General features: G+C 36.7%; 1 protein-coding gene across 1 annotated transcript in view; it reads right to left on the bottom strand.

Moving 5' to 3' along the window:
• RP1 (RP1 axonemal microtubule associated) overlaps window positions 1–20236 on the bottom strand; it is a 203545-nt gene that overhangs the window by 24271 nt on the left and 159038 nt on the right. Inside the window, exons 43-51 of the mRNA XM_070942296.1 lie at window positions 15030–15181; window positions 9887–10139; window positions 8351–8589; window positions 7935–8061; window positions 6090–6238; window positions 3411–3618; window positions 2179–2238; window positions 1786–1964; window positions 973–1189 (exon numbers count right to left, since the gene is read on the bottom strand). Coding sequence (XP_070798397.1) covers window positions 973–1189; window positions 1786–1964; window positions 2179–2238; window positions 3411–3618; window positions 6090–6238; window positions 7935–8061; window positions 8351–8589; window positions 9887–10139; window positions 15030–15181 — 1584 coding nt within the window. The remainder of the gene's footprint in view (window positions 1–972; window positions 1190–1785; window positions 1965–2178; window positions 2239–3410; window positions 3619–6089; window positions 6239–7934; window positions 8062–8350; window positions 8590–9886; window positions 10140–15029; window positions 15182–20236) is intronic.

The following is a 20236-nucleotide window of genomic DNA, read 5'->3' on the forward strand; positions in this document are numbered from 1 at the left end:
ATAGATATGATCTCAAAAATGTATGGGAAATAAAACAGACTGTACTATTAACCATTTGGAATGTTTTCACGCTGCTTTTATTACAATTATCAGACTATGTACAGTTGATGATAACTGGCTTTTTACCAGCATTTCATTGATTTGCAGTGGCGATATGGACATATCATGGAATATATTCTTATTTATTAAATGAAGTGAGCCTACTACAAACAACCACCAAGAAGGCTCTTTTTCGTGGTCTTACCACATGGACTTCCCTAGCAGGGGACTTCTCTCCCCTTATGTCCTGGTGGGCTGAAAGGGTGTAATGGGGAACAGTCATCCTCCAACTAGACTGCCCCCAACTCATGTAGGGCATTAAGAGATATAACCAATATCTTGTCTTGTACCCGGAAGCAGATTGGCAGCCAGGGCAGCTCCCACAAAAGAGGTGACACAAGTCTAGGCTTGCAATAAACTGTGTGAGCCACTGCATTCTGGATCGTCTGAATATTTTCTGGATAATTTGACAGCACCACTATAAATAGTAGTATCAACAATGGAGGTTGAGGTTGAGGACTGTTCCAGTTTTTCGTCACAAAAGTGAAGGGAATGCAACTCTCACATTGCTATGACACAAGACTCTTGTATAAGTAATGCATAGGAACCAATATATCTTTCAAAAATACACCTTCTCATCTGCTATCAGTAGAGTGTGCCCCTAGACCTTTAAACTACAATATAATGGAAATAAATATACCTCTTTCTCCTCTCTAGCATTAGTGTCTGTCAGTCAACAGTTTCTGATACACAAACTAATCTTAAATCTTAACCTTAAAATATTGACCTTAAAATAGTAACTTTTTTCAATATATAGAGGCCTTGTCATTTTATGGTACAATTAATTAAAGGAAATTAAGATGGATCTCCTTGATAAGCATTTAAGTTGTAATTTCTGGACTACGCAGTGGCCAAATGCCAAGGGATACATACCAGAAAGAGCTTTCCTTAATGGCCATTCGATAGGGAACTCAAGCCACTGGTCTCCATTAAGAAGAGGAAATGTTTCATTTAATGAGAGACTAAAGGTATCCAGGGTTACAGTGTTCTGGATCTTGAAATGATGAAACAATTGCCATATGCTTTCTCCCAAGAGATGAACACCAATCTTCCCTTTATAAAGTGTTCCTAGATCAGATGGGAAATATACCTAAAAGAGAATAGCAGAATAAGTAGTTTTCCACTGTGATTAAAATGACATTAAATAATATTTTGAAATGACATTTTCTTAGGCATTGTCTATTCCTGCTGATTGCTCAGGCTAAAATAGAGAGTTCAAAAAATCTTATTTTCTAAGTCCACATCTCCTTTTTTTAAAAAAACATGGATTGATAAATAAAGAAAATGATGTGCAAATGCAAATTTTTGATACTCATATGATAATACACATTAGTATTATCTTCTATTTACTGGTCTTTCTTAAATGTGTTCATTATAATATACCAACAGTTAAATGACATTTTATAAAATAATCAGCAAGAGTAAAGAATTCAGGACTGGTTCTTTTTTTTTTGCATAAAGCAAGATTCAAATAGACAGTTTCATAGCTTACCAGCCACAGGGTAGGAGATTTAAAGGAAAAAGTGAGAGATAGCCACTGTTGTGAACTCTCTAGATCCATTGTGAGACAGTTGCTTCACTCTACCTTAGTGGTAAGACTAAGATGGAAAGATTTCTTTATTAAATTGAAAAGCTAACTGTATCTCTGTTTTATCTCTATACAAATAATTTACATATTGATTTTACATCAAACATCAATTTGTCATCAGCTTGAATTCCTGTTTTGGTCGTCAAGGAAATTGGTTCAGATTTGCCACTGTTTCCATAGAACACCCAAATAAGTTTAGTAATGTTTTCCCAAGACTCTTCAAATGCTTTTGATGAATCTTCATGACATGTAGTGCAAGATATCTTCCATAGACCATCTAAACGAATAAAAGAAAACAGCATTATGGAAAGAATGTTCAAATCTAGTTATATATTAATCAGTAAGTATGTTACATTAGAATGTTAGATAATATATTTCACTATTTAAACATAATGATAAAAACTGATATTGCCAACAATAGCAAAGTATTTCTAAAACAAAGTATTTATTTAAACAGCCTGAGGCATCATGGATTGGTATTATATAAATACCTGATTTCATGTTTTGGCTTGATAACAATGAGGCAGTTGTGCTTCCCTTATCCAGTACTTCTAATAAAAGAAAGTTAAAAAGAGAGAATTAATATTTCTTTGTAAAAGAATACTAGACATTTCTTAACTTACATTCAAATATTTGATATTCATATTTTCCTTAGAGAATTGGGGAAAGTTTCCTGGAAGATTAATGGAATCTGCTGTGGTTTCTGACTCCATGCAAAACACATATAGGTTTGCATCATCAGTTAATGTTAAACCAATGCCATAGCTTACTGTACTGTGTAGCTGGGATCTTAATGGTTTAAATATGCTAATATATTGAAAAGTAGAACTGTTTGAGTGCACCAAGCCATGTCTTTGGTCTTATTACCAGGAAAGCAGGAATAGTTATTTTTATATAGAAGGTTTTTTTAAAACTTAATATGAGCCCTTTCAATGCCTCAAAGTGTCTAGGAATAAGAAACAGGAAAGATAGAAATTGAGAAGGAAGAAGATGAACAACAGGAAAGAAAAGGCAAAAAAAAAAAAAAAGCTGGTTTGAATCATAATGCTTGATAAGCTCATACTTGGAGCTATTGATAGAAAAAAGCTTAAAGATGTAACCAGCAAGATTTTTGCCGTTACATGCCAGCTTTTCCTGTCTCTGGTTCCCTGAAATATGAAGGGATGGAAATATTATTATTATTAATTTTTTTTGTTAAATCAGGGGCCATTCCCAGAATGTAACAAATATGATTTCATGGCTAACTTGGAATATATAAAACAAATGGAAACTTTAAAAAAACCTTTAAAAAGGTTTTTGGTATCTTAAAAAAAAAAATTAAAAACCAAAAGATACAACAAGAAAGAAATAAAATTCCCCTTTGATAATAAATAATAGTTTATCAAACATATTAATAAATCTCCTAAGCAGTAAGAATAATTGAGAATATTTCTTGATATTATAGCACTTTCCCCAATGCTTTTTGAAGGAGTCACAAAGACAAAAATAGTTGATAACAGACACTTCCACAAATTTATGTTGTACTTGGTTGCAACTTGTAACATTTAATTAATTCTCTACAATCTTATTGCTAAGTTGGCTTGTGTTGTTGCTGTCATAAGCAAAGATTCTGCATAGTGTACTTTCTGTTATTCAAGCTTAGAATAAATAGGAATGTTCTGGCATTAAGAAGGAGACTCTTCACATCGAATCTCAAATGAGAAATGTCTTAGATAACACTGACCGGTAGCATTCAGAGTTAGTGAGGCATATTTTTTCTTTTCAGTTGTGTCTTTCAGCCATGTCTGTGTCATAAAGAGTGTCTCTTTTCCTCCACATTGTGGTTCTTTCACCATAATCTTCTGAAGGTGCCAAGCAGAGCCTTTTCCTTTTTCCACAATAAGCTGACACAGATTTCCAATATCTACTGCTTTTATGGGAAAAACATCCACCTAGAAGGACCACAGTCAGCATAGCAAAGTCTTAATAAACAGAAGAATGAGATTGATACAGCCCCTATAAAACTGTCAAGCATATAAAAGCAACAGGAAAGTGAAGCTTAATGCTTTATTCTTATTTGACAACCATTAATCTACATGCCAGCGCCACCTTCCCTGATGTTCTAGGGGTGCTGCCAACCTTTAGATTACATTTGTAACAAAATTCTTCTCTGCATAGCTCTGCAACCCATTAATTTAGCTATATGAATAATTTCAAATCCATAGAATGTATAAGCTTCCCCTCCTAAATCAGCATCATTACAATTATTTTGTGCAATCTATAATTAGCAACCTAATTATTGCTAATGTAATTAAAATGTGGACTACACTTAAAAATCAAATAATATATTTAGCATCAATTTGTTATTTCCCGCCCCCCATTTTTTTTGAAGATATGGCCAGTTTAAATTCAAGTTTAAAACTGACCACATCATTCAAAGGAAAGATAGAGTTCTGCAGATGCCCATCTATTATTCCCCAACTACAATAGGGTATTTATAGGCAATCAGATTATATGTTACTGAGGTGCAAAATTTCTAATGAGATGTGTAATATTTCTAGGATATGCTATGTTAATATTTGTTGTAATGTAACTTGAATTACTTATTCTATTTAAGGGGTAAGATTATTGTGGCAGCATAGAAATGTGCTAAATAAATGAAATGAAATATATTTTATATTTGAATGTTTTCATCAACAAATTTAATTAGGTTTAATATATCTGGGGCTCCAAAATTCCAAGCAACCATTAGACGGTAGTAAGGAGATTCAAAACACTGTACCATTTTAGTGACATCAAATGATCATTTGCATTTGAGCAACAATGATAGCCCTAAATTTAATAGTCCTAGAGAAAGCAAAATATATTGACCCATTTTCAAGTGAGTTCACATGAGCTCTGAAGGCTTGGTTGGCCTAATGGCTCATATATGATTTATGATCAACAGTAGAGGTATTACTCCATTGGTTCTTCTTGACTTCTCACAAGGTTTCATTACTGTCAACTACGGTAGTTTCCCATATTTCCAGAAAGATTTGGGAATAGGAGGCATGTCTTTGCAGTAGAGGTGGTATTCAGCAGGTTCTGACCAGTTCTGGAGAACCGGTAGCAGAAATTTTGAGTAGTTTGGAGAACTGGTAAATACCACCTCTGACTGCCCCGCCCCCATCTATTCTCTGGCCTCTCGAGTCCCAGCTGATCGGGAGGAAATGAGGATTTTGCAGTAACCTTCCCCTGGAGTGGAGAGGGAATGGAGATTTTACAGTATTTTTCCCCTGCCATGCCCACCAAGCCACACCCACCAAGCCAGGCAATGCCCACCAAGCCACGCCCACAGAACCGGTAGTAAAAAAATTTGAATCCCACGACTGCTTTGCAGTAATATTCTTTCTATCTCCCAAGTGAATTTCACATGGAATTTCTTTGAGTTTCTTGGTTCTCAGAATAAGAGTGTCTCCAGTTTCCATTCTGTCTCCAATGCTGTCAGTATCTACTGTATATGAAAGTGGGTGCAGAACCTCAGATTTAGAACTGGATATTGTCAGTGTCAGACATCCCTGAACAGGATGCAATATGACTTCCTCAACTCTTCAGCCTAATTTGTCAGAAGTGTCACAGACATGGCTTGACTAAGTTAGGATTAAGTTATACACTATAAAAGACCACCAAGTGTAATACAAAGATGTAAGTGACTTTTACATATTCTGAAGGGATTGAAACTTCTTTTTTATGTCCTTCCAAATTAATTAGTATTTGGTGCAATGCTTGGTGGTCTTGAAGCCTAGCAGCTGTGTGTTTACATTGTCACCATGTTTAGCGAAAGGAAAGTAGTTCCTACTTCATCAGCTGCAATCCTTAAAACAGGTATATTGCTGACACCAAGATTTATTTCTCTATGTTCTTCAGGAAATGGTATGACACCTCTGAATGACTGCTTGCAGTGAGTAATGGACAAGGTAAAATATTATTAATTGAAATACATCACAGATAAGACAGCAGTGTTTGTTGTGAGGAGTAAATCTGCCTTCTCCAAATGGGAATATGCTCTCCCAGAAGGAATAAATAGCCAGTTTGGAGAAGAATATGGAAATTATTCTTTCTAATCTTACAGGCTGAGGCAAAAGGAAGGAAGTCTTTTTATTGGCTTTGATTGATATGCCAACCATAGATCTTTTCTTAAAAGACCTTTTCTTAAATTATAATTTATAATATTATAATCCAAAGAATGTTTTTTCTTTTGTAATTTCTTCTGATATTTTTCTCTCAAGGCCGTCTCCCTTGTTCCATTTCCATCCTCATGCTCCATCACATTCTCAATTAGCATTGTTTTCTAGATGTCTAGGAAAGAGTACTATTATATATCTCTCTAGTTAGGAGAAATCATACATATATCCTTTTTTGTTTATTTATTTGAAAAGCTTACCTTTCCTTCAGAAAAGCATCCCTGCTCATTCCTGAATAATTTTCTCCGGCCTGTGTCTCCCATTGTCCCTTTTAAAGTGACATACACATCAGAGTCTGTGCCTGACTTTGGGGCTGAATCCGTTGAGATATATAGAATATATTGTTTAACTAAAGACAAAAAAAACAACAACCCAAGATCAGTTAATAAACATATATTATAAAGATAGATAGATTAGATAGATAGATAGATAGATAGATAGATAGATAGATAGATAGATAGATAGATAATTAAAATATTTTGCTGTTTTCTTATTTAAAAAAGCACTCAGAGATACAGCTAATAAAATTATTAAAACAAGTTTAAGAACAGCAGCAAACAAGAAATTAAAGTAAATGTTACATGATGATGTAACCTAGTTGGGTATGTGAAACATTTGCAAGCAAACAACTAAGCTGAGAGAGCACCAAGAACTCCACAATTCAATCTTGAGCTACAGATACCCTGTTCTATTGGAACAGTTAAAGGAGATCATATATGTGAAAGAGATTTTGAAAGCTATGTCGTTCACCTTCTTGCTGAATATATGGATCTGTACCACAGGATAGATACAGTATTTCTTATAGATCTGATTACCCTTCTTAAATCTAACAGGCACATCTGTTCCTGAAAGTATTTACTCCATTGTCATATGTTTATCCTAAATTTCATGTCGATCAGTTCTAATCCTGCTTTCTGGAGCAACAGAGAACAGCTTGTACCAACGTCTGAATAAAAGTATTTTATATACTGGAACATAGTATCACTTAAATGGTCTCTTTACTGGACTGGATATATCTAGATTTTTCAAATGTTCCTTAAAGGATTTTGGTCTACATGGATACAGTTCAATGTGCTGAAATGAATGGAAGAGACCAAGTATTTTTTTCTTGTACATAAAATTGGAATTATGTGTATATATTAAACACACTACTGGCTGCTACTGGAAGGGTCCCCATCAAATTAAATGCTACTGGTAGTAATTATATTATAGTTTGTAGTTTCTTTCATTGAGTTGCTAAGCTCTCTTAGTAATCAGGAAATGTGCTAGGTTTATACAAAGATAGGCTTTGCTTTGATAAAGATTTATGCAAAACATATTTTGACTCGCAAAACAACCTGCCTTTCACCTTCTAAAATATATAGGAAGAAGCTTCAGCACATATATGACATGTACACGTAAGCTTCGTTGAAGAAATTGGAATTGCTGACAAGGCCCCCAAAGCAAAACAATTCATATCCCTTTTGTTCACAAGACAACTTTTAATGAAAAGTATGTCCTGTCCTGTCAGTTGTTTATCCACCACTTAGACTGGCTTACAACAACGGAGATAGATTCTAGACAACACAATATAAGAACAAACCACAACAGAGAATACAACAAAGGATCTAAATCACAATAAAAAAAAGAGTCCTGTTATAACAGCAGGCTGATAGTCTTTCTGCTTTCCCATCCTTTTCCAACTTTTCTTCCTTGGAGAAAAATAGCTTTGCATATGGCAAGAATTCTGGCAATTACTGTTAGTGTTGGCATTACACAAAGAAGGAACCATGATTCAACCAGTTCAGTAAAAAAATAAAAAATAAAAAATGATTGGAGCACTTTCTCCCCCAAAAGCAGAACCTCTAACTAGAAGTGGAATATAACATTTACTCTTCTTTCTTAACTGTTATTTGGCATCAGCCATAGCATCTAGTATGTAATTTTAAGAATTGATGCCTAAGCTGGCTTACTATACTCTTTTCATTCCTTTTCATTTCACGGGAGGCAAATGTCCTTTGTAAGCTTTTGTGGAAGTTGTTTTGACTGTTTGGTAAGTAACAAACCTGTTAAAAACCTGGTGCCAGTTATCAGAATCGGAAATTCAGCCACTGTGCATCCTTTATTATCTGGAAAATCTCGGCAGCACGGTATTTCTAAAGTTTCCTTACTCTTTTTATTCTGAAGCTTCACCTATAGAAAAGAAGAAAATAAAATAATAAACTAAGTGAGCAGGACCTAAAGAAAATGTGTTTCCTTTAAAACAGTGTTATTTTCCATTTCCTGCCATAGTATGGAAACTATATCATAATGTGTTGAATCGAGACTTAATATTTAGAGTTACTGAAATCAGTGAGATTTGTTGTGATATAGAATGATTAAAAAACCCAGATCATCATGTATGTCTATGAATAGATTTGTAAATTATAATATTAAAGAACATTTGTGTAAAAGTATGTCTTAATGCATAATTAAATTTTACCTCATGACAATGCCATGTTTCTCTGTCTGAGTCTTCTACTTCCAAGCGAATTTTGCAAATCTTATTAAATTTCTTATCTAGCTCCAAAGATGTCTTGTAAGTTTTAGCCCTTTTAAATGATCCTTTGGGAATGAAGACTGCAGCTGATGTACCTTTGTCATCACATACTGTCAGAATTAATTTAGAGTTCCCGTAGTTATCTGACATTTCCCTAGTTATAACAGTGACATCCCAAGTCCCTAGAAATCAACAAGAAATAATTTGTTTGCGATGCTACATCTGAAATGTAAAAAAATGTTTAATTGTATATAGTAGAATTTATAATTTATAGTATAGTATAAGTAGTATAATTTAGAAGTTTTGAACATATAAAATGGATGGAATAATTGAGAGTTTAATTACATTATCCTGTAGAATCATACACTATTATATTTATATAATACTCATAGATAAATTATTTAGTAGTCCTGGGACTTTTCACAAAAGTGTCTGAGAAAGATACTATTTTCATTTTATAGAAACTTTTAATTCAAAGATAGGGTTTAGCTAGTACCTGAAGACCTTGTCATGGAAGTCCTTGTCACTGTGCCCCCTGAATATAAATACAATGTTATGTTTATGAATGGCACCATGAATTCAAAGTTGCCTCAGCCATGCATCACTTTGAATTAGAGATTTTCTCCAAGTAGAAATTTAAGGTAATCAAATTAATAAGCTCCTGCTTTTGTGAGCATATAGCCAATGAGAACACTCTAGCAGATCTATATCCCTTGCTACTTGAATTATGTTATTTGCCACACTCCTTGTTTTAGCTAATCACAATTGAAACAGTATTTCAAATATGGGTGTGTATTGGTATAGTACTGCAGAAGAAACAAATACAATGTCTAGGAGATTCTCAGTCATGCAGGTCATGACTTTTTTCAAAAGGCAACTGGACTTTCTTGTTTTTCTTTAAAGAAGAATAGCTTCTTCAGCAGAAAGTCCAGTTACCTCTTGAAAAAAAAAACACCTTTGGGATAAACAAATTTGAGTATTTAATACAATGTATTTTTGAGTATATATGTTCCAAAAAGTTTATTCCTTCTAAAAATGAATAAGAATATTGAGTTAATATTTGTCTTTGGAGTAGTAATATTATCATTTAAATTAATCAAAATTTAAAGCACTATTCCCAAAAGTGACTGGGGGAAAGAAAGAAAACGCAGCTAGAACAGGTGAGGAAATAGTCTCAGATCCAACAGCCTTAGGTCTCACGCATGGAGAATTCTATATTTTCTTTTCTCTCTCCACGGTGCATTCAATCCCCACATCTCATTTAAACCATTGATTATACTTTTTAATCTCTCCAGGTGCTTATCTATTTTTATTTAAATATTATAACTGCATTACCTAGCTTTACTAAATGCCAAGGATATAGAGTTTGCATTGAAGATATTGTTCTGATAAACCTGTCTTTATTCTCAGTTGATCCAACCAGGAAAGACAAAGATGCATAAAAATAGAAGCTTGAAAGCATTTTATTGTATATCTTACCATGAACATCTTTTGTCAGACTTTCTTTATTGGTTTTTCCAAGAAGCCGCAGTTCTTGTTTCATCTTTCCATCACCAACACCACTGTCCAACCATCGCTGGCATGAGAATACATACTGACTATCGCTCTTCCCCAATTCTTGTATCAAGATTTGGTCAAGGTACCATCCAGCTCCATAACCAGAGTTATTGTGTTCCACCAACACTGAGCTTAACATCCCAAGATCAATTGCTTGGATAGCAAAGATGCTTATCTATTTTTAGATGGGAGTGAAGGGAATTACCAATAGGTAATTAGGAAGAAATCCATATTAATAGAAACATAATTATATCATACAATTATTTAATTAATGTTTATCTATTTATATACATTTTTCTGATATTCTTTTGAAAGCCACTAAGAGAGTGCAAAGGAAACCATAAAATTATGATACAGCAATAAATCAAAATTAAGCAACAATAAAAATGCATTGACTCTAACCAATATCCATGCAGTGGGGCTTCCAAATGTAATATATGGCATATTATAAAAGATATGTCAACATCTTTGAGGAGAAATCACCATAGCATGAATGAGAAACCTTTTGCTAGTAGAATAATAATCATTTGATAGTGGCAGAAATTGAAGGCCTTAATATGAGATAATTTGCCTTCAGACTTGCACACAGTTTACGTTTAACCTCAAAATCAAACCAATAGTGATAGGGGATTCTGCACAGCAGTGGTGGGTTCCACAGAGCCAGTAGCGGTGACGATATGACATCACCGAACCGGTTCTGCCCCCCCTCACCCTCCTGCGTTATTCTTACCTTTTATTTGGGCCCACCCCCAACCTGCCTCCTGAGTCCCAGCTGATGGGCTATAAGGAAAAACTGTTTAAACTCTTGCCACGGGGCTTCAAAGGCCGCCTTACAGCTGATCAGTGGTAAAAGGCAGTTTGGTGGTAGACCAGTGCCTCCAAAAACAAATGAGTAGACCTGTGCCTGCAAAAATAAATGGGTAGACCAGTGCCTGCAAAAATACATGGATAGACCAGTGCCTGCAAAAATAAATGGGTAGACCAGTGCCTGCAAAAATAAATGGGTAGAACGGTGCCTGCAAAAACGGTGCCTGTACCGGTAGACCGGTACAGCTCTGCAAGCAGTTAAAAGCCTGGTAGACCAGTACCTCTGCTAAATCCTAAAGAATTGTCCCATGATCATCAAGCCACGCCCACAAAATAAGCCATGCCCACAGACCCGGTAGTAAAAAATTTTAGAACCCACCCCTGCTGCACAGCATATTTTAGGGTTGTACAGAATAGGTGTCCACAGTAAGGCCAAAAGGCAAAATTGTAACCTCAGTAGTGCAATCAAAGCTCCTAACTTGACTTTTTTTTAACCATATCCTGCAATAACCATATGATGAAGAAAAAAATGAAGCAAGAATCTCTCTCTTTTAAAAACATTTTGTGGTATGGAATGACATAATGACTCCTAAGTCTATTTGGATTTGTTTGAAATGTATTACACTTAATAGTCTACAAAAAAATAGTTACAAATGAGCTTTGAAATATTCTAAGGAATATTTTAATGGACAGTTGCTGTATTTGTTCGAAGAGATAAGTTGTTCTGTTTCAGTAAAGCCTTTGCCTTGACGGAACATGGTGCATCACTTCAATGAAATAAGACAATTTGACTTCATCCTGGTACAACCAAACAGGCTTAAAAACATCTATTAAAAACATGCCTTCATTAAATCTGATTAAATTTATGAAATAACAAGATGCTTTAAAGGAGAAATTCGATAAAAAGCTTTTTATATAAGCACAATTATAAAGTATATTTAATTCACATAGGGAACATGGTGAAAGAGTAACTGTGAAACAGCTGTAGAGTCTAAGTGCCCGAGTTTTATGCATTTCTCAAGTCCCTTTTAAAGGAACATTTGAATACTTCCAATGCACCCAATTTAACAATTTTATGAAAAACAGAATCTGGATTTCCTGCTATTTTGTGTGGCTAATCCACAAAAAATATATCATGCCCTAGGTATCAAGAGCAAACCCTGACTACCCAATATATTGCCTTCTCCAAAAATTTAAAGTCACATTTAGAACACTATGAGCCACAGTGGCACAGTGGTTAGAGTGCAGTACTGCAGGCTACTTTTGCTGATCACCCGCAGTTTCGCAGATCAAATCTCACCAGGCTCAAGGTTGACTCAGCCTTCCATCCTTCTGAGGTCAGTAAAATGAGGTAAATTATGGGGGGAAATATGCTGACTCTGTAAACCACTTAGAGAGGGCTGTAAAGAACTATGAAGCGGTATATAAGTCTAGGTGCTATTGCTATTAGGAAAAACTGTTAGGGAATGAATGTATATTATTTGAGAGAGAAAAGGAGTAGATGGATAATAAGCAGCTTGGCACTATTGAGACAATCCTAGCTGATGTCTAAAAAAGCTAAGCAAAGGATGGACCCAGTTAGTATTTGGATCACCACCATAATCTAGGACTTTTTAAAAACTGAAGAAAAGGCAATGTAAAATGCTTCCCTGTTGTTGCCAAGACATTAGCATGAATATATCTATGCTGTCACAAGAAATTAAGTTTGACTCAAAGGAAGCTTTTCTTCAATGAATGATTATAGTAGTAGATTAAGACAAATTAAATAAAACCTTAAGAAAAGAAATTGAAAATATTTTAATCAGATCCTTTAAAATCTAAATATTCAAATGATTACAACTCTTCAGGAAATATTGCATTTTTCTTGAAAAAAAAAGAATAACTGATATTTTTACCTTTATATATTTAGTTATCATCATACAAAACAGTTACCATGGCAAATGCTATGCTTAATGAGCAAGTGTATGAAAAAGACCAAAATAGGTAACAGGCATGAAAAAACATATTGAAAATAATTTGGAACATTTTAGCACTTTTGAGTTTGTTATGGAAATTGTAAATCCTGTTGTTCCAGTACATACACTCATGCATAATATTAATTCTGGCAACATTAATCTTCCTTTTATTTATTCCTTTCCAGTTTCATATCCCTTATTAAGCACATCCTATATCGCAGTAACATAGATTTGGGAAACAGTTGTTCAAGAGACACTTTGTTATCAACAGATTTTCCTCATGATGGACGAAATTTTAGTTTCACAATTTATTAAAATGAAATTTTTTGTTATGCCATTTATCCCTTTGTGGAAATGCTAGCTGCTGAAAGACAAAAGTGATTCTTTAAAATGGACTTTTCTGATTTAAATTTTGCTTCAACTAGGTGCAAAGAACATTTCCTATTCATTTAACCCAGAGGTGTCAAACTGGCGGTCCGTGGGCCGAATGCATCATGTGCAGACCATGCCCAACCCAGCTTTGTGAAGGAGAAAAATGTTGTGAAACATCATATGGCGGCAATGTGATGCCGCGAGTTTGATACCCGTGATTTAACCCATTAAACCAATAAAAGCAGTTAGCTATAAAGATAGCTCATGTGATAGAAACCAGTTTTGTTTCCTATGATGTAATTAAATTCTGTTTTTCCTTTATCAAATAACTTGCACTAGTGTCTGAATAGTGATCACATAATCATAGAGAAGCTGCAGTAGCTGCAACTATGAAGGATACTATGCATCATAAGTCCTTATCATTCAGTGCCATTGTAACTTTGGTTGCTGAATGAATAGTTGTTCATTGAGAATTACCTACATCTCTAAAAGAAAGGAAGGAAATGCAAATGATTTTTGCAAGGATAAATAGAAGTTTGGAAATTGGCATTGCATCAATAATAGTTTGCAAACACTATCATCATCCTAGAGCAGGGGTGTCAAACTTGCATCGTCAGAGGGGTGTCACATGATGTATCAGGACTTCCCCCCCCCCTTTGCTAAACCAGGTGTGGGAGTGGTCAGCTCGTGATGCATCTGATCTGTGGGCCAGGAGTTTGACAGCCCTGTCCTAGGGAGTAGTTAAAAATTAGCATCTGAAAAAGTTTTTAAATGTCCTCTTAGAATTCTTCAATATAAGACATTCCAGAAATCTCTTGGGGAAGTAAATCAATTGCTTAGATAATTTTACATTAATTTTTAATTACTAGAGATCTGTAATCAAACAGCAGGACATTGTGTTAATTAGATTTGGTGTGACCAGAAAAGGGATATATTATACTGAACACAGATATCTCATGTTATATTTGTTACTTAGAATCTCTGCTGTTTAGCATTCAGACTTTGCTGGTCATAATTTAGGAAATAGCTATAACAATCATGGCATTCTGTGTTGATAGGTAGACCAATATTCACTAAAAGCCATAGCAATATAATATGGATACCTCTCTTCTCCTCAACAATAGTTGTTTCATTAGAATTGCTGCAAAAAGTTACTTGCATTGGGACTTTTTCAAAGAATTAACAGTTCTTTTTACTATAAAGCATTTTAATGACTTAAGCTTTTAAAAAATGATAATGAGGATTTCATGATTTAGGAATTTGTACTACAGGTACTTTTGTAAATGCAATGGACTAGTGTGCATTGAAAGCAGCCAGGAAGCAGTTTTCATTGAAAGCAAATCTGTCTGGAAAAGATCTTGAGTTTTGCAATTTGATTGCGACTAAATCTTTTGATGGGTATGTCAACATCTTGAATGTATGAACATTAACAGATTGGTTTCATAATATTGAATACTGTCTCAAAAATCCTTTTATTCAGGATTGTAGTTCTTGGATGATTGAATGAGATAGATAACTCATTACTTGTGACAGCTTAAGCATTCTCCTAATTTTCTGCTGGATACCTGTGCTCTGCTATGAAACTATGTGATCGGGCTTGATAAATCGACACTTACAGCTTGAAAATTAATGAGTAGTTACGATTGGCCTCTCCTTTCCCCTTCTCTCCCTCAGACTTGCCCGATAGAGGCCTCTCCTATCGCCCTTCTCTCCTTCAGTCTGGCTCCATTGATCCTCTCCTATCCCCTTCTCTCCCTCAGACTTGCCCCACAGAGGCCTCTCCTATCTTATCCCCTTCCCTCCTTTCAAGTGGGAGGGGGAGTAGAATGTCTAAACTCCCAGCCTGCAGGCCGGATGACTCACGTGCTTGTCACGCCCATGCCCAAGTGGCAGTTGGAACCGAAACATAACTATACGTGTTCCATACTTACCTGACCCTTTTCAAACTGTGGGCATGACTTTGAATGCTTCAGTTGTCTTTTGTAAGAGTCTCCATTCTTCCCCAATAACGTAATAAAGATATTTGCATCTGTTTCAGATGCAGGTAATGTTCCTGTATAAACACTGATTGAGTAAGTAATTTCTGTAATAGAACATCAGATGAAAAACATGTGAAAAGAATCCATGTAAAGAGATAAAACAATCACTCACGTATTCTTTCATAGACTAAATAGTACTTAGTGCTACGTCATTAATCTGACCAGTGGTCTCAACCTTAGCAACTTTAACTTTAATACATATGGACTTCAGCTCCTAAAATTCTTTAGCCAGCCTGCTGTGTGCAGACATGAACAGACTAAAGCTGTATATTAAATTCTGAGTTGCTTGTAGACCTAAAGAAGACCCCAAGCAAATGTAAAATGTAACATTTGAAAATATTTGACAGATTTTAAACAATTAAAAATTAAAAGAAGAAAACTGTCTGTAAAATATACTCAAAACCTCTACTTTTGCTGTGTCTTTGCTTATGGCAAAGTATCTCTCTTGAGCATTAGCATAGTAAAATAAAATTGGTATGCATGTTTAGAGAACAATTCAACAATCTGAATTTTCAACAGCTCAGTCATCCTTTTTTATTCCAATAGAAGATAACAAAGAAAATGCATATCATATTATAAAGCATTATTTGCTTTGAAAACTAAGATATCAGAATTAAAATGTTATGCATATGCATATTTCAAATCAGCATATACAATAAATCATAGCATGCATTTCCAAGCCAGTGAAAAAGATCTAATATGAACAGGTTGATTCATACATTGCATTAAGCCATTAATTGTTTGTTGATTAAACTCAATATTTTTATTGAGTTTTTGAATTCACTAACTTTGTGTTAAATTAGTCCTATTATGACTTGGCACAGTGTATGAAGCCAACTGCTATCAACTTTGATACAGATGATAATAGTGTAATGTGCTTGTGGTTGATTTATTTATTTATTTATTTATTTATTTATTTATTTATTTATTTATTTATTTATTTATTTTATTTTATTTCTATACCGCCTTTCTCCCGTAGGACTCAAGGCGGTGTACAGTCAAGAAAAATATAGACACACAAACATCATAAAATTGCTAATTAAAATTATTACTTAGTTTGGTCAATTAAATAAAACCCAGAATTAGATAACATTTAAAAAATCATTCACATGTTTGTATGTTTAGCCCTGCCTGTTGGAACATCAGGGTCTTGAGGGCACGGCGGAAAGCACGGAGATCAGGGATATTCCGTATCTCCGGGGGCAGTTCATTCCAAAGGGTTGGAGCCCCCACAGAGAAGGCCCTCCCCCTGGGAGTCGCCAGTCGACATAATTTGACTGACGGTACCCTGAGTAGTCCCTCCCTGTGAGAACGAACTGGTCGGTGGGAGGCTATTGGTGGCAAAAGACGGTCTCGTAGGTACCCAGGTCCTAAGCCATGGAGAGCTTTAAAGGTGATAACTAACACCTTGAATCGCACCCGGAAGACCACTGGGAGCCAGTGCAGCTCGCGTAGGAGAGGTGTTACATGGACGTAACGAGCTGCGCCCATAATCACCCGTGCGGCTACGTTCTGGACCAGTTGGAGCCTCCGGGTGCTTTTCAAGGGGAGCCCCATGTAGAGAGCATTACAGTAGTCCATACGGGAGGTAACTAGGGCATGAGTGACCGTGCGCAAGGCGTCCCGATCCAGAAAGGGACGCAACTGGTGGATCAGGCGAACCTGATAAAAGGCCCCCCTGGCCACGGCCGTCATATGCTCTTCTAAAGACAGCCGTGCGTCCAGGAGGACACCCAGATTGCGAGCCCTCTCCGTGGGGGGCAAAGATTCACCCCCAATAGTCAGTGATGGTACCAGCTGACTATACCGGGACGCCGGAAGCCATAGCCACTCGGTCTTGGAGGGGTTGAGTCTGAGCTTCTTTCTCCCCATCCAGATCCGCACGGCCTCCAGGCAATGGGACATCACAGCAAGGGCATCATTGGGGTGGTCTGGGGTGGAGATGTATAGCTGTGTGTCATCAGCATACTGATGAACACTCACCCCAAAACCACGGATGATCTCACCTAGTGGTTTTACATAAATGTTGAACAGAAGGGGTGAGAGGACTGACCCTTGCGGCACCCCACAAATAAGGTGCCTCGAGGTCGATCTCTGTCCCCCTGCCAACACAAACTGCGAACGGTCAGAGAGGAAGGAGGAGAACCACCGAAGCACGGTGCCCCCTATTCCTAACCCCTCCATGGTAAGATACCATGGTCGATGATATCAAAAGCCGCTGACAGATCTAAAAGGACCAGGATAGAGGAGCAACCTCTGTCCCGAGCCCTCCAGAGATCATCCACCAATGCGACCAATGCCATTTCCGTGCTGTATCGTGACCTGAAGCCCGACTGGAACGGATCCAGATAGACAACTTCATCCAGGTATCGGGGTAGTTGTCGCGCCACCACACTCTCAACAACCTTCGCAACAAAGCGAAGATTGGAGATTGGACGATAATTTGATAATATAGCCGGGTCCAGGGAAGGCTTCTTGAGGAGGGGCTTCACAACCGCCTCTTTCAAGGCGGCGGGAAAGACACCCTCACTCAGAGAAGCATTTATAATCCCCTGGAGCCAGCCTCGTGTAACCTCCTGGGAGGCCAGTACCAACCAGGAGGGACACGGGTCCAATAAACATGTGGCAGCGTTAAGCTTGCCCAGAATCCTGTCCACGTCCTCAGGAGCCACAGAGTCAAACTCTTCCCAGATAACGCTCTCAAGACCTGCCCCCGTCTCCTCCCCTGGATCTACCCAATCGGAGTCCAGGCCTTCCTGAATCTTGATGACTCAGTCATTCATAATCTCTTCTGTCTTTTTCCATTGTCATTCTGTATTTATTTACTTTACATAGAATCCCATCTTAACCAAATAATGGTTTAAAACAAAATGGATGCATAAAATAACATAATGTAAAAATCATAAGGCAAGACATAATTAAAAATGACCAAAGCTCCTCACAAACTGTCTTGCAGCATAAAAACACATACACAAAATAGGCTCCAAAATAACCTCCTGGCTCCTGAAAGAAAAGTCAGGTGTTCAAGACCTTCTGGAATGCCAATAATGTGCTTGTGGGGGGGGGAGGGCAATACCAACAGAAAAGGATGTGCAAAGGATGTGCCATGACAATGAAGGGATATTTCTTGGGTACCACCAGTTAACATTATTTCACATAAGGGTCCCAGAGCATGTCCACCAGGCCAAAACTGGTGGCACAGGCATAAAACATTGGAAAAAGCAGCCTTGTAAATAATCTGATCTAGTAACAAACAGTAGCTTGAATTGACCCCAAGAAACCTGCTGGCACCCAGTGCAGCTCACACAGCAGTAAGCAATAGCAATAGCACTTAGAGTTATATACCGCTTTACAGTCCTTTACAGCCCTCTCTAAGCAGTTTACAGAGTCAGCATATTCCCCCCAACAATTTGGGTCCTCATTTTACCCACCTTGGAAGGATTTTAATTTGTAATATGATAAATATTGATAAATATAATCCACTCATGCCCTCGTCACCTCTCGCCTTGACTACTGCAACGCTCTCTACATGGGGCTCCCCTTGAAGAGCACCCGGAGGCTTCAACTGGTCCAGAATGCAGCAGCGCGGGTAGTGACAGGAGCAGCATGGCGCTCCCATGTAACACCACTCCTGCGCGAGCTGCACTGGCTCCCAGTGGTCTTCCAGGTGCGCTTCAAGGTGCTGGTTATCACCTTTAAAGCGCTCCATGGCATCGGGCCTAGCTATCTTCGAGACCGCCTGCTGCAACCAACGACCTCCCATCGTCCCGTGCGCTCCCACAGAGAGGGCCTCCTCAGGGTGCCATCAGCCAATCAATGTAGGCTGGTGACCCCCAGGGGGAGGGCCTTCTCTGTGGGGGCACCTACCCTCTGGAATCAGTTGCCCCCAGAGATAAGGAGAATCCAAGACCTTAGTGCCTTCCGCCGTGCCCTTAAAATCCACTTTTTCCAGCAAGCCGGGCTGGCTTAAGAAGAAATTTTAAATGTTTTAATTGATTTGTATTTTTAATTTTGGGCCAAATTTATATATATATTAATTGTTTTTTAATATTTGTATTTTATGTTTTTTAATTCTGGCTGTATACTGCCCTGAGTCCTCAGGGAGAAGGGCGGTATATAAATTTAAAATAAATAAATAAATAAATAAATAAATAAATAAATAAATAAATAAATAAATAATTTTTAAAAGGATCCTGAGAGAAAAAAGTTAAAGAAACACTAGTCTGACGGGATAATTTTGATTTTTTTTTTCTTTTGTATGGATGGGTAGGTACAAAATTTAAGCATCAAAACTGACATCTTAAGCTTTGCATTGTCCCGCTTAAAACTCAACATTTTTCTGAAATGGTATAGGGTCTCGTGCTCGAGCACAGGGTTGAACTAAAAGACCTCCAAAGTCCCCTCTAACTCTATTATTTTATGTTCTATAAACTAATTTTTCCTAGTTCTAGTGGGATTTAATGGGCAAAGGAACACCTTAAATGCCTGCAAATGGAAGCACTATGACCATTCTTAACTTCCAGTTCCCTAAAAGTGCAAAAAAAAAAAAAAGAGAGAGAGCCTGAAAATACTACCCTATAATTTTATCAGTCAGATTTCCTGTGGCCCTTAACTAAAAAGAAGGTCATTTAAACAAAAAAAGGAAAGAAAAAGGCTACTCATTCTTACACAAAATAAAGAAAATTTAGCAGGACAGGGAAGAGATTTCTAAATACATTTATCTCATCTGATTAAATGATTCTGTTATGCCATAATTTATATATAGTTGTTAGAAACCAGGTACTTTTATATTCTATTTTTTTAAGCAAAAACAACATAGCTGCCTAGTTGAAATCTGGGACATGAGATTTAATTTGTAACACAATTCAGCTCTACAAGTTTGAGTACCAGCTTGAATATCACACCTGTTTTCAAGAGGGGAAAATGTGCTTGATAATACAATTCTATAATTTCTACTCAGAAATCCAACGTGTTCAGGGTTTCTTTCTAGTACATTTACAGCCTTAATGATATTTCTAAGATTCTTGAACAAACATACACGTAGCTATGACATCTGCCTCTTTTTTAATACAGTACAGTACATTGTGATTTACCATTTA

This window comes from Pituophis catenifer, unplaced genomic scaffold, assembly GCF_029215685.1.
Source record: "Pituophis catenifer annectens isolate HBS135680 unplaced genomic scaffold, rPitCat1.0.hap2 SCAF_3, whole genome shotgun sequence".
Taxonomy (NCBI): Eukaryota; Metazoa; Chordata; class Lepidosauria; order Squamata; family Colubridae; genus Pituophis; species Pituophis catenifer.